Source organism: Geotrypetes seraphini, chromosome 11 (genome assembly GCF_902459505.1).
Source record: "Geotrypetes seraphini chromosome 11, aGeoSer1.1, whole genome shotgun sequence".
Taxonomy (NCBI): domain Eukaryota; kingdom Metazoa; phylum Chordata; class Amphibia; order Gymnophiona; family Dermophiidae; genus Geotrypetes; species Geotrypetes seraphini.
The window spans coordinates 71822112-71837560 of NC_047094.1; the positions used below are offsets into that span (position 1 = coordinate 71822112).

Genomic DNA, 15449 nt, shown 5'->3' on the forward strand with positions numbered 1-15449 from the left:
TGACCCCTAACTTTCCCCCACAGTGCCCCCTGAGAATCCGCTGGTGGAGGTCAAAGAACAGGCTGTAGAAGGTCATGAGGTGGAGTTGACCTGTGTTGCACCCAGAACCAAACCTGCGGCCACTCTGCGGTGGTCTCGAGACCGACGAGAGCTAAAAGGTGAGTAACTGTCATACAGAGGACTGTTCATGTCTCTCAACGTATCTCTACTTGTGAAATCAGCAAAAAAAGCTTTTTCCTTAAAGATCTTATTCAACCACAGAAAAAGTGCCAAAATGCTGTGTATGAGGACTGTATCTCCTGGCTCTCTCTCTACCTGTTCTGCTTTGTCACTGAGCTATCTCAGTGAAATTATAATAGATTTTTTTCATATGCCTTATCATATATCATTGCACCTCTCCACACTATGCACCAATATATTTAACAGCAGTAAATGCTGAAAAATAATACATAAACCTAGCTGTGACAATCCCCCTGGGGATCTGTAACACAGCTGACCCAGTGTGGAGGCGGGATACTGGTGAGGGTTTGATCAGCCCTCCTGCTTCACAGCATGCACACTCCTCCGACCATGCAGTGATAACCTTTTATTAAAAGCCCTGGCTGTGTGTATGTCAGATTAACAGCGACGGGGCGGCAGAGGAGGGGGGACTGCAGAGGGCTGTAATTCTTTTGTGTTTTGTCCATTAATAAAATCCTATTTAGATAAAGGTTCCTGGTTACCGAATGTATAAAATAAACAAGGCGCTATCAGGGCCGGATTTAGATTTAGGGAACAGAGGCACGTGCATGGGGCGCCAAATTCTGAGGGAGCCCAAAAACTGGGGCTTGGAGATCCTCATCTCCCCCCCCCCCCCTAACACTTTGTACTCTCTTGCTTATCAATTTGTTTGTGGCTGTGCAATAATAATGGCTAAATAAAACTGTATGTTCTCCCCCCCCCCCAGGGTGCAGAATAATGATGCACCTATGGAGAGCTCAAGTTGTGAGTCCAAATGTGTGCTTTGTGACACCATTTGGGGGTCTCAACCCACAATTTTGTAAGCTCTTCTCTAGGAAACTCCTCATCCTACCAGTCCTTTTCCTGTGGGCACCATAATGCTAGTGTATCCCAGAACACAAGGAAAGCTGGGGATTCTGGCATAGGAAGACACTGGCTATAGGTGCTGTGAAATCTCAAAAGGGAAAGAGGATATGAGAACTTGAAAGATCTACAGCCAAGTGGCCTGAAACCTGTACCTCAAGAGACAGAAAGACGGAGAGAGTCTTTGAATCTCCTCCCCCCCTTCCCCCCACCCCCACCTAAATCCAGAGCTGCCAAGTTACCCAGTTCTAGGCTAGAGACTTTTTGTCCAGACCTGGCATTGAACTTGCATTGCAAAGCAGTGTAGGATTTGTAGTGCCTGATCCTGCCCATTGAAATCAATGCTGCAAGTCCCATAATGCATCATGAAAGGGGAGGGTTACCAGATTTTAGTACTGTAAAATCTGGACTCATGGTCCCACCCCCAGGCCCACCCCATTCCATCCAAGTCACGCCCCCAACCCCGCCCCCTCAACCTGTTCTCGTGCTCAAAGCCACATCGGGAGGGATCTGCGCATGCACAGGTGTGATGCAATGACATCACACACATGCGCATCACTGCGTTGCATCCACGCATTCGCAGATGCCCTTACCTGTTCTTCAGCTGAAAGCTTTTCAAAACTCAGACACAGTGTCGGGTTTTGAAAAGCCATCCGGACACCCAGACATATCCTCTAAAAAGAGAACATGTCCAGGTAAATCTGGATCTCTGGTAACCCTATGAAAGGGTGACCTGAAATCCAGGACTGTCCCAAAATCTCCAACCTGAAACTGGGCAACTTGACATCTCTGAAAATCTCTCTTTATATGTCTGAATTGCTCTCAGTCCTGGTTTATGCCCCGTAGAACTCTAGAAATAAGAAGTAGCATTAGCCCTAACTTTTCCTAGCAAAATGCAAAACCAGAACCAGATCAGCCTGTCAGAACTGATCTGCAGCGGGGAGAAGTCAATTCTGCAGTTTAGATGGGTGTGCCCAGGCTTCCTCTGTCAAAGTTTCAAGGATCAAGAAATTGTTTGAGCAAGGTAGGTTGTATAGAGAGGATGGGGGGATGGGGAATTTTATAAATCAGGTTTTACATATGGAGAAGAAAAGGACTCTTGTGAACTGACAATTTCATTTGTACTTGCACAGGCGTTCCCAGGGATGGAGTTGACTGGAATGGGGTTTGCGACAAAATATTGCTCACCACTAATAGTGCATACTCTTCTTAAAGAAAGCACACTCTTTCCAGACAGTGCACAAATGTGTGATTCTTTAAGATAGGGTTGCCAGATCTTACGATTGTAAAATCCGGACACCCTAGATCCTCCCCCCAGGCCCACCCATCTCCGCCCCAGCCCGCCCTAGCTCTGTCCCACGCTGCCTGCTTTGGTCGGGCAAGAGGCAATCCATGTATGCACGGATTGCCTCCTGCCCAATGTGATTGAGAGGAGGCTTTTCAAAAACCGTCCGGACCTCTGGACATGTCCTCAAAAGGAGGACATGTCTGGGGAAATCCGGACATTTGGTAACCCTACTTTAAGAGGAATGCATCCTTTTGCGTAGTGCACACCATTTCGGAAAAGTGCTCCATCTTTGCACGTAGTTTACACTATTTCAGAAAAGTATGCCCTCTTTCCACCAGCGTGCACTTTTGATGACATTCTTTCCGGAGCAGAAAAAAACCTGGAAAGCAACATTACAAACATTTTTGGCTCCCTTACCCGCTGCACACATAGGGAGCGTGCATACATGTTCAGAATAGGTGTAAATTGGTGCGGGAAGGTTTGCACTATTAGGGATAGTTCTGGGAGCCTATTTTAAAAAAGGTATGTAGGTTCCCATTATCTCCTGGGTTCTATACATAGGGCTCAAATTTAGGCACTGTACAAAGATGCATGTGCAAATTAATTGTCTTGCAAGACAATCAACTGTAATGTTAACAATCAATTATTAACACTGCCCAAGTCCCTGGCAGTATTCAAATCCAGGCTATAAGCCCACTTTTCCAAGGTTGCTTTTAACTCCTAACCTCCAATTGCTTGTAAAGTACCCATGCCGGAGTCATTCCCTGACCCACCTACTTGTCCTATATGTCTGTTTGATTAGACTGTAAGCTCTACTGAACAGGGGCTGTCTCTTGAATGTTTTAATATACAGCTTTGCATACACCTAGATAAGTAGTAGTAGTGTTGCAGTTCATTTTAGAGGACTGTCTAGGCTACCGGACGAACTTTCCAAAAGCTGGCATTTGTCCGGGTTTTGGAAAAGCCCTGATGAACTCCGGTTACATCTGGAGGGCCTCTGAGTATGCACCGATGGCATCACAAACATCCGAGCATGTTCCAGGCCCTCCAGATGAGGCTGGAGCTTGTCCGGAAGAAAAGAGGAGGCTTTGTTGCAGGCAGGGCTTGGAACTGGAATGGGGCGGAGTCATGTGTCTGAGGTTTCTCAGAGAAAAATATGTTAAACCTAAGTTAATTGGCATTATTAAATATTTGCACACGCATCCTTCCGGTCGCTATTCTATAACCCCACACACTTAAATCCCCTAGCCTGCATCTCAAATGGAGACATGGCTAGGGGTGGGAGAAGGGCATTCTAAAAACTTTCGCACAGTTATAGATTAGTGCTAGTCCCACACCCAAATGCCAAAAGTTAGGCACCAACAGTTATATCAGGTTTCAGCAGGCCCAAAGACTGGCATCCAAATTTGGGCACAGGAATGGCCTCTGGGCACTATACTATAAAAAGTGCTCAATATGGAGTGCTCTTTATAGATTAGTGCCCTGTGCTAATTTTTCCAGCACCCAGATTTGGACGCTATTTACTAAATAGAAAGATAGACACATGACGGCAAATAAGGGCCAAAGGGCCCATCCAGTCTGCCCATCCACAGCATCCACTATCTCCTCCTTCCCCTAAGAGATCTCACGCGCATGTCCCATACTTTCTTGAATTCAGACACAGTCTTTGTCTCCACCACTTCTACCAGGAGATTATTCCACATATCTACCACCATTTCTGTAAAAAAAAAAAAAAAAAAAAAAAAGGTATTTCATTAGATTACTCCTGAGCCTATCGCTTCTATACTTCATTCCATACCCTCTCACTCTGGAGTTTCCTTTCAATTGAAAGAGACTCGCCTCATGCGTATTTATGCCATGTAGGTATTTAAAGGTCTCTATCATATCTCACCTCTCATGCCTTTCCTCCAAGTATACATATGGAGATGTTTAAGTCTGTCCCCGTATGCCTTAAGACATAGACTATTGACCATTTTATTAGCCTTCCTCTGGACTGACGCTATCCTGTTTATATCTTTTTGAAGGTGCGGCCTCCAGAATTGTACACAGTATTCTAAATGAGGCCTCAACAGAGTCTTATACAGGGGAATCAAGACCTCCTTTTTTCCTACTGACATTGCACATAGATGTCCTGTTATAAAATCAAGAACAAAGGCGCTAATTTTCTAACAAGGTATCTCCGTGTAAATGGTGTCCATTTTAAACTGATTTTATAAAAACAACATAGGCTCTTATATACTTTTTATAAGAACATAAGGAAAGCTGTGTTGGGTCAGACCAAGGTCATTCGAGCACAGCATCCTCCCAGTCAGGGTCACTAGTACTCAGCAGATTCCAAAAAATTTACCTGTTTCCCATAGTTTATTTCCAGGGATCACCAATGGCTCTCCCATGTCTATCTATTAATTATTTTTAATGTCATTATCTAATCCAATGAGATTGCCTTGATTATATTCTCCAGCAACCAAATCCACAGCCCTTTCTTTTATTTGTTTCCAATCTGCTTCTACATTGCCCCTCAGTTGCACATAACACCTTGCTTTGAAGAATGCATGGACACCTACACAAAGCACAGATACCTGTGTGCTCCATCTTTTTCCATGTGTTGAAACATGCTTAACATCTGGGCTGGCTTAAGGTGTGAGCCAGGGGAAGCACTGGCTCAGGGCAAGCTCAAGGGTGCCAAAAGTCTGCCTCAATGGCTCACCCTTTACAGCAGCAAGAGCATGCTGTCCTCCCTGCGCTGCCGTCAGCACAATAACTGGTTTTAATGGGTGGACAAGTACTTCTGTTCTCATGAAAAACAGGAAGTGCCTGTCCTTATGTTTAAAGCTACGGTGCCAGTGGCAGGACAGGGAAAAGACCACTGCAACAAGAGCAAAGCAATGCACTCACGCCACTGTTTAAAGGATGTGATGGGAGCTAATAAATGCTGACAAGAAGGCAGGGAGTTGGCTTGATGGGAGCAGGTGAGAGCTGATAAGACCTCAAGATGTGGGTGCCAAATCAAAATCTGGCTGTTGTTGCCACAACCTCTTGAAGCAGCCCTGCTTTTCATCTAGAAAATGCATTATGGACTACATTCTGTAGGTGGCACCCAGATTTGGACAATGAAAAAATTTGTTCTAAGTGCTATTCTATAAATGGTGCTCTGAGTTGGGTGCCGTTTTGTAGAATAGTGCTGGTGCCAAGATCCATGCCCAGTTTTGGGCGTGAGGATTTACATAGGGTTACCAGATGTCTGAGAAAAACCCAGACATGTCCTCTTTTTAGAGAACTGTCCAGGGTCCTGGATGGACTTTCCAAAACCTGGCAGTTTGTCTGGGTTTTAGAAAGCCCTGATGAGCTACAGCCACATCTGGAGGACATCTGAGCTTGCGTGGATGATGTCACACACATCCACACATACTCCAGGCCTTGCATACGTGGCTGGAGCTTGTCGGGGAAGGAGAGGTTTGTGGAGGCAGGGCTGGAGGCTGAATTGGGAGGGGCTGGGGTAGAGCCAAATGCGGAATACGGTGGGGGCCGTGTGCCTGGATTTTTGTGGCCTGAAAAATGGTAGCCCTAGATTTACACCAACTGAATCCTGGAGTAAATCCTTGCACCTAAATTAGGCGCAGATCTACCATATTCTATAACACTGAGTGCAAATTCTAGGAACACCCATGATCTGTCTAGGCCCATCCCATGGCCACACCCCTTTTTGGATCTACTCAGAAAATTTACATGCAAATCTTTATAGAATCCTGACTAGGAAGATGCTTGCATAAATTCTACAGTAATTGCTGCCTATTGTAGCTCCAATAATTCGCTAATGCCTAATTATTGGCACTATCAATACAAAAGAGTTGTTCAACCTGATCACAAATCTATTCGACACCACTCGCTACACTACACCTGTGCACAACAAGAAGTTACCCTCTGCGAAAGACCTAGCACTACATTTTGACTCAAAAATTAAAAACCTAAGAAATAACTGTTTAACAAACAACCCTAGTGATCACCAAATAGCTAACTTACAAGATAATGAAATACCAACAGACATGATCTGGAGTTCCTTTCATAATCTAGAATGGAACAACTACACCAAACTATACAACAAATACTCTAAATCTCACTGCTTTCTAGACACATGTCTTCTGGATATTATGAAAGCGGCGCCATTAGAATTTAAACTATCCTATACTTAGCCCACAACCTAAAAAATTGGAATTTCCTCACTAATAATGGTCACATAATAATAACCCCTATCCCAAAAAATAGAAAAGAATCTACAGCGCTAATAACCAACTACAGACCTATAGCATCAATCCCATTCATCGTAAAAATCATGGAAGGATTGGTTCACACCCAATTGATGGAATATCTTAATCAGTTCTCTTTCCTACTCAATCCAGTTTTAGACCTTTATTCAGTACGGAGACAGTAATCGCAGCCATCTTAGACTATTTACACTTACTGTTTAGCAAGGGCCTCAATGCCTTGATCATGCAATTCGATATGAGCTCTGCTTTTGATCTGGTAGACCATGGGAAATTGCTACAATGCCTAGATGCTATTGGTATCAGGGTGAGGTGTTGAACTGGTTTCACGGCTTCCTTACTTCCCGTACCTATCAGGTACATTTCAATTATGATCTTTCCGATATCTGGAGCAACTCATCGGTGTGCCACAAGGGTCACCGCTATCCCCACTGCTTTTCAATGTCTACATGTCCTCACTGGGTGTGCAATTGACCCAACTGGGAATAAAACTATTCAGTTACACAGATGATTTCACGATCATCATCCCATTTGCTAACTCTATTTCGGAAACCATTCCCAAGGCATCAGAAGCCATAAATGTGATGGAACAATGAATGATAGATTTCAAGCTCAAACTCAACCCAGAAAAAACAAAATTCTTTGTTGCCTCTCCTCACCCGCTTGACACCAAAACCCTACTATGCATCAATGAACTTAGTTACCCTATTCAGTCCACCATGAAGATATTGGGTGTAACTCTAGATCGATGCCTGACCATGAAAGACTAGGTAGACTCCTTAATCAGAAAGGGTTTCTTCACTTTCTGGAAACTTAGATCCGTCAAATCATATTTCGACATGTCAGCATTCAGAATCCTAGTGCAATCCCTCGTACTAAGTCAGCTTGACTATTGCAACATCGCCTACTTAGCAATCTGCCAAAAGAACATGCGACGTCCTCAAATAATGCAAAATGCAGCGGTCAGACTTATCTTCGGGCTAAAGAAATTCGATCATGTAACATCCTACTACCGGCAGTTGCACTGGTTGCCGATGGAAGCACGCGTAAAGTTTAAATTCGCCTGCCTCTGTTTCAAAGTACTATATGGACTAGCCCCCAAATACATATCGGACCTTTTCTGCTTCTCTATCAACAAACGTAAGAGAAGCACACATTCAAACTTCATTTCCCCTCCAGTTAGAGGTTGCAAACTGAAAAAACACCACAAACACCTTCTCTCACACTGGGCGGCCCTATGGGGTAAAGACCTAGAGCAATTGCTCTCGCCCACTACTTACGAAGAATTTAGGAAGCGTCTAAAAACATACCTGTTCCTGAAATGCCTAGACAACTGACGTGTTCTCCCCCTTACTCTCCCCCTTACTCACTCACTCACTCTTTCCGCTCTCAAATCCAATTATTCTGTACCTTCTCTAATCTTTTGTAAACCGCATAGAACTTCACGGTATTGCGGTATATAAACTGTTATTATTATTATTTGGCTTGATGTTCAATGAAATTGCATGTGCCCCTATTTCTGCTTGCTGTTTTGAACTTCATCTATAGACTTTGGGAGTATATGTATGTATACTTAACTAAGGTGTATTTCGGTGTATATGTGTTTAGTAGAGGGAAAGGAAAGGGATTAGGACTTCTATACCAACTTTTTGTAGTTTTACAACCACATTCAAAGCAGTTTACATACAGGTACTTCAAGCATTTTCTCTATCTATCCCAGTGGGCTCACAATCTATCTACACTTCTCCCTCCGGATTCGCTGTGATAGGGGATTAACAGAACCGCAAATACAGAAAAACCGCAAATAACTTTTTCATATGTTATTCGCTTCTATTAAAAACCATTGTGAATATGTGAGACCGCGAATAACATGGCGGGAGACCTGGCCTATTCCTGAAGGAGAGGCAAAACATGGTGAAGAAAGTGTTGGGAATTGGCGATTTTCTCTGTAAACGCTTGGAATTGGCGATTTCTCTATGCAAGCTGACGTCATTTGGGGGGAGGAGTCAGCAAGCTAAAAACCGCAAATAATCGAAACCGCAATTGCTGAAACCGCGAATAAGGAGGGAGAAGTGTAATGTACTTGGGGTAGTGGAAGATTAAGCGATTGCCCAGGGTCACAGGGAACAGCATAGGGTTTGAATCTACAACCTCAGGGTGTTGAGGCTGTAATTCTAACCACTGTGCCATTCTCTCTTCTGATTTGTTAATTTTATGAATGTTATTATGTAAACTTGCTTAAAGAAGGGATGCTGGTATTGATAGTATATAAATATTTGAATAAAGATAAGGACCCCCAAAGTGGGACAAATGCAAGGATTACAAATTATTGATTAAATCTCGGGTTCTGGGGATGTTTTTTGTGCCACAATTCTGGCCTGATAGCAGGATAAACATATTTCAGATTTGGGTTGAATTCTAGATTGTCTGAGCTCAAGGCAAGTTACTGATTCAGGTAAGTTTGCAAACCCCCTTCTTCGTAGAGCCTATCTGTGCACTTGTCCATGGTCTGGAGAAGCAGGATTTTCAACCTGGGTATCCCTTGTTCTCAGCCTGCTCTTGTAATTACTAGGCTACTCCTAGCTGCTGTGTCTCCTGTTTTCCCCTTAATATTATACAGAGTTTTCTCTGCTCCTATGTTGTAAAAAGATTGATTTTTCTTCTGTCAGCTTTGGGAAATGTTCATCTCTTCTCTCTTTGTATTTTGCATAGTGTAGGAGGAAATACATTTCTGTTTATATTTCTCTGGTATTTCATTGCATCCTGAGCCAGTCATCTTAGAGCAGGGGTTTCCAAAGTCCCTCCTCGAGGGCTGAATTCAGTCAGGTTTTCGGTATTTCCCCAATGAATATGCATTGAAAGCAGTACATGCACATAGATCTCATGCATATTCATTGGGGAAAATCCCGAAAACCTGACTGGATTTGGCCCTCGAGGAGGGACTTTGGAGACCCCTGTCTTAGAGTTTCAGTTAAGTTTTTGTCTGCATATTTTGTCCGCAGATTCTATTGGAATCTCCGTTAATATTTATCAGTGGTTTTGTGATTTTCTGTTTTCAAGGACCTATCAGGTGTTATCTAATGCAGTCCTTTCTCACATTTGGAGAAACCCCTGTGGGTTTCCACAAGGTTCCCCTTTGTCTCTGTTGCTTTTTAATATTTATATGTCATCATTGGGTACTAGATGATCCAATTTAGGGATCAAGTTGTATGTGTATATATATATAAAACCCTAGAGCGCGCATGCGCTCTTGAAATTTCATGATCCCTGCCGCTGTGATTTCTGATCCGTGGCCGCGTTCCATTTTAGAACGCGGAGGCAGGGATCACTCTAGCCACTCCCCTCCTCCCGCCCTCACTCACCAACCGCTGGAGGAAGCGCAGGCAAGCTTGGTCCCGATTGGTGCTGGCGGCGGCTGCCGGGAGGAGGGCTTCGTGGAACGCCGCCACACGCCAACACCTCACAGTCTCCTGAGCCACGTCCTTGCCACCCCGATTGCCGGCGTTCAGTCTTCACGCTTCCGCGACGCAGGGTAAGAGTAAGGGAGCCGAGTCAGCAGGGGTTGGGCTGGGAGGGAAGAGAAGCAGTCTGCCTCGGGTTTTTCAAGGCCTGGCTTCTTCGGGCAGCAGCAGCGTTTACAATTCGCTGCTGTTGCCGGCTTCAGGCCTTCCTCTCTGGCGGGTCCTGCCTACTTTCTGTTTCAGGCCTGTTTCAGGAAGACGACCCGACAGAGAGGAAGACCTGAAGAGGAGCAAAAACCACACACACAGTCGACCTCAGAACGCCCGCCCTCCCCGCCTCACGCTCCCAGCCGCTCAGCCAATCGTTCAGCACAGTCAAAGAAGGACCGGCAGCGGCTGACCAATAAGAAGGGGTTTTACGGTTGCGACACGGAAGTGTCAGGAGGGGCTGGCGGTTGCTTTGGAGATTTAGGCGCTGTCGCTGTGAGCACAATAGACTTTGGATCATTATTGTCTTTTTTTTTTCCCCTCCATAAAATTTATGTATTTGGTCGTATTCTTCTGGGTACGATGTTTGCCGCAAGTTGCGTTCCTTACGGAACGCGCAGAGAAGTTACTGATTCGGACAGAAGGAAATTTGCCGAAGTAGGTTTGAAAGGAGAAAGGGACTAGGCGGCAACAGCAATGAATTGTGAATGCTGCTGCTGCTGCCCAATGAAGTTCAAGGAGGAAAGGGAGCAGAGAGGGAGAGAATGGCTTGGAGGGAAGAAGAGATGGCAGGGCATGGAGGGAAGGAGGAATGTATGCCAGACCAAGGGAAAAGGAAGGGGGAAAGGAAGGAGAAGATGCCATATGGAACAGAGAGAGAGAGAGGGCGGACACTGGATGGAATGAGAAGAGAGGGCAGTGAATGGAAGGGGCAAGATAGAGGGTGAACAGTAGATAGAAGGGGTAGAGAGAGGGAGACAGACACTGAATGGAAGTCTGAGGGACAGGGGGAGCAGACGTTGGAAGGAAGTGGGGAAGAGAAAGAAAAAAGGGCACATGCAGGATTGAGGGAAGAGGATAGAGTTAGAAATAAAGATAGACAGACAGGGGGCCAGGGAGAGACAGACAGAAAGAATGACAGACAGACAGCATCCAAGGAGAGAGAGACAAATTAAAAAAAAAAACACCAGACAGACATGTACTCTAGCACCCGTTAATGTAATGGGCTTAAACACTAGTATATATATATATAGTGGTACCTCGGAATCCGAATGCCCCAGAACTCGAGCGACTTATAATCCAAACTTTTTTTTTGTATGTGTGTGTTTGTGCCCCAGAATCTGAATGCTGCTTTGGAATATTTGTTAATATTTTACCTTAAAATCCATGTATTTCCTGTTACAATTAGAGTTTATGGGACCCAGGAATGGATTAATCCAGTTTCTATTATTTTCAATGGGAAAAATTGTCTTGGAACTTGAACGCTTTGGACCTTGAACGGGGTTCTGGAACGGATTCCAAGGTATCACTGAATATGTATATACAGATGACATTATAGTTGTGTTAACAATTGATACCTTACCTTCTAATAAAACTGCACAGATAACTCGAGTGGAAGAATGGACAATAGAATTTAAATTAAAGTTTAATTCTAAGAAAACTAAATTTTAATTTGCCACTCCCACAAAATTAAAAGAGGCTAGTTTGATATTGAAAAGCACATCATTTTCGATAGAATCCATTATAAAGATTTTAGGTATACAATTGGATAGGAATTTAATAATGGGAGCGCAAATAGATGCAGTTTTTCACAGCTTTTAGTTCAGTCCTTGATTTTGTGTATATTGGATTATTGTAATATCGTTTATATCTTGATGGTTACCACAAACATCTGTGCAGACTAAGAATGATACAAAATACAGCAGTGCGTCTGATTTTTAATTTGCACAAAACAGATCATGTGACCCCTTATTTTTGTAGATTACATTGGCAAGGGTAGATTACATTGTACAGGCAAGGGTTGTTTTTAAATTAGGTTGCTCCTGTTATAAGATGCTTCATAGTCTGCTGCCAAGTTATTTAATAGATAATTTGGAATTTAATATTCCTGCTCGACTCTTACGTAATTCCGATGTTTTTGTGTTTCCTTCAGCAAGAGTTTGTTGTACTCATAAGAGATATTTAGGATGAATGCTTTCCTATCAGGCAGTTAATTGGGAACCTGATTAAAAAAAACCTCTACATCTTATCTTCATTATAGGCATATGTTAAAAACATTTTTATTTAGTAAATTTGGGGGAATTAATGCTGATGGTTTGACATTATTGTCCGTATTCTGTATAGGACACCCGCTCTACTAGGGAGAGGCGTAGGGCCGCCTAGCCTTAGGTAAGCTTAGTTGGGCTTGCGGGCCTCCCTAGGCTCCCGGAGGCGCCTTCAATATAGGCAGCCTGCCAAGTTGAGATCCCATCCGGGCGGTGGTGGTCTGACCGGTGGGTGCAGATTGGACAGTCCCTTCATGAATTTTGCGATTACTGGGTGCCCTGACACCGGTGTGTTGTCTAAGCCAGTGTGGTACGCCGCGATCGCACTTAGGTGGACCTTGATGGAAGTGGGTTTTAGGCCCCCCTGAGATAAGCTCAGTAGGTACTACAGGATGACTGGTATGGGGTAGTTGTAGGGGTCTCGCTGCATGCCTGTGCACCAGTAGTGGAACTTTCTCCATTTCAACCCATAGCATTTTCTGGTTGAAGGTCTTCTGGCTGCCATAAGAATGTGCTCCACGTCTTGTGGTAGGTTCATCCTCTCAACATCCATGCAATCAGGGCTAGGGAACGCAGGTCGTAGTGGAGGGTAGAGCTCCCGTGTTGTGTTATGAGATATGTGCTGATCGGGAGGCGGAGAAGTGGGTGAATCGCTATCCGTTGCCGGAACGAGAACCATGGTTGCCGGGGCCAGAACGGGGGAATCATGATCACCGTTGCTCTGTCCTGAAGGATATTCTGCAGGACTTTGGATATGAGAGGTGTTGGCGGGTAGGCGTATAAGAGTCCATGGTTCCAACTCAGAGACAGACCGTTGGGGCTGAGACGGCGATGGGTCGGTCTCTTTGAGCAGAAGGTTGTGCATTTTGAGTTCAGTTCTGTTGCAAACAGGTCGATGCTCGGTGTGCCCCAGGTGCTGAAGATCTTTTTCGTCACCGCTAGGTTGAGAGACCACTCTTAGGGATCCAGCTGGCAGCTGAGGCTGTCTACCAGGTCATTCTACTCCCCCAGGAGGTAAGTTGCCTGGATGGGGCATTAAATGGAATTGGCGAACTCCCAAATGTGGCAAGCTTCCTTGCAGAGCGAGGCTGACACTGTCCCTCCCTGCTTGTTGATGTAGTACATGGCCACCTGGTTGTGTGTTTGGATGAGGACTGTCCTGCCTGTCACCCATTGTTTGAAGGTTTCGAGGGCATTCCCTATGGCCCTGAGCTCCAATAGGTTGATATGGAGTGAGGACACCTGGGCAACCCATGTGTCCCCTGTGCGAAGATGGAGAAGGTGTGCCCCCATCCATGTTTGGAGACATCCGTGGTGCCACCAGCTAGTGAGGTGGTGGTCTGAATGGTTTCCCCTTCACTAAGTTATCTTGGGCTATCCACCAGTGAAGCGTCTTGTGTATGGGTTGGCAAATGGGTATCTGGGTGGTCAGTGGTTGGGTATGCTGCTTCCAGTGATGTCTGAGGTGCCATTGCAGGGGTTTCATGTGTAATCTGGTGTGCTGGACAACAAAGACCGCAGCCACCATGTGGCCCATGAGACGCAGGAGGGAGCATGCTGACGATGAACTGCTGGCAGAGATGCGCTGGGCCAGAGATGTCATGGCGTCGATCCGGCAGTCCGGTAGAAAGGCCTTGGTCTGTGTGGTGTCGATGACTGCCCCGATGAACGATATCCTCTGGGTGGGTATCAGGTGGGATTTTTTTGTAGTTGATGAGGAACCCTAATTCTTGGAGGGTTATGATGTTTGTCAGGGACGCCTGTGCCTCCCTTGGAGAGTGGGCCACTATCAGCCAGTTGTCGAGATAAGGGAGGATGCACACCCCCTCAAGGCGAAGATGTGCTGCTGCCATGGCCACACACTTTGTGAACACTCTTGGAGCCGTTGAGAGTCCAAAGGGTAGGACCTTGTACTGGAAGTGTCTATCTTGGCTTTTGAAGCGACGATGCCTCCTGTGGGCTGGGTGCATGGGCACATGAGTGTATGCGTCTTGTAAGTCCAGGGATACTAGCCAATCCTCGGGCTATACCAGGGGCAAGACTTTACCCAGATAGTGCATCCGGAATCGTTCCTTGTGTATGCACCTGTTGAGCTTGCAGAGATCCAGGATCGAGCGTTTGTCCTTGTCCATGGGGATGAGGAAATTTCTGGAGTAAAAACCCCTTGGTGATCTCCTCTGGTTGGCACCGCCTCTATTGATTTTGCCCGAAGCAGATCCTCTCCTTGCTGCAGGAAAAATGGGGTCGTCAGATGAAGGGTGCCCCGCCCACTCGGGGGGCTTGAGTAGAGATGAATTTGGTATCCCTGCTTGATGATGCTGAGGACCAACTGGTCGGTGGTGATCCTGGGCCACGTATTCGCAGACAATCTGATCCTGCCACTCCCGGCCCCAAAGGTTCTGTTTTTATTTTGGGGAGAGGACTGCCCTTGGTTGCCCCTGTTCCTTGGGCAGCGCTTGTTTGCGTAGCAGTTATTTTACTGTTGCGAGCGCTGGGGCACGGACTGTTGCCAGTGTGGTGTTCTGGGGTATCACTTGGGGGCGGTAAAAGACATGCAAGGTTGGTTCCTCTGGTGTCTTCATGGGTGTGCCCAGCGTTCTAAGCCGTTGGAGGAGAGGGTTTTGAGGGTGGTGAAGTCATCTTTGGTGTCGTTGACTGTCTCCATAACCTTGTCCCTGAACAGGTTAACCTCTGTGCATGGTGCATTTGCCAAAGACTCTCATCATGGAGCGCCCAGGCACAAAGCTAGGCTAAGCGCTGGGCAGGGAAGGCTGTTCCCCCAGTGTGGCTCAATGTTTCAAAGAATTCAAAGGCTGTCTTGGAAAGGTGCTTTCTGCATTCCTCTAAATCATGGATGAGGAATGAGAGAGACCGGCTTGGTGGCGAACTGGAGTCCCTGTTTTATTTTATTTATTTATTTATTTTCTCTCTGTGGCCTCCTGATAAAGCAGCATCTGGAACTGGAGTGCAGCAATTCATGCGCTCAGCATTGCGCCCTCGAAGGTCTTTTCCCCGTGGAATCCAGGGTTTTTCAGGTCCTTCCCTGGTGGGGCGTTTGTGTTTGGGGGGGGGGGTGGTTCATGCTGCCTGTTTCTCTTCAGCG

General features: G+C 45.6%; 1 protein-coding gene across 4 annotated transcripts in view; it reads left to right on the plus strand.

The window, feature by feature from the left end:
* The window catches only part of CADM4 (cell adhesion molecule 4), a 449467-nt gene that overhangs the window by 346925 nt on the left and 87093 nt on the right, over positions 1 to 15449 (plus strand). For all 4 annotated transcript variants that reach the window (XM_033962734.1, XM_033962736.1, XM_033962737.1 and 1 more), the window contains exon 4: positions 24 to 158. In XM_033962734.1, coding sequence (XP_033818625.1) covers positions 24 to 158 — 135 coding nt within the window. The remainder of the gene's footprint in view (positions 1 to 23; positions 159 to 15449) is intronic.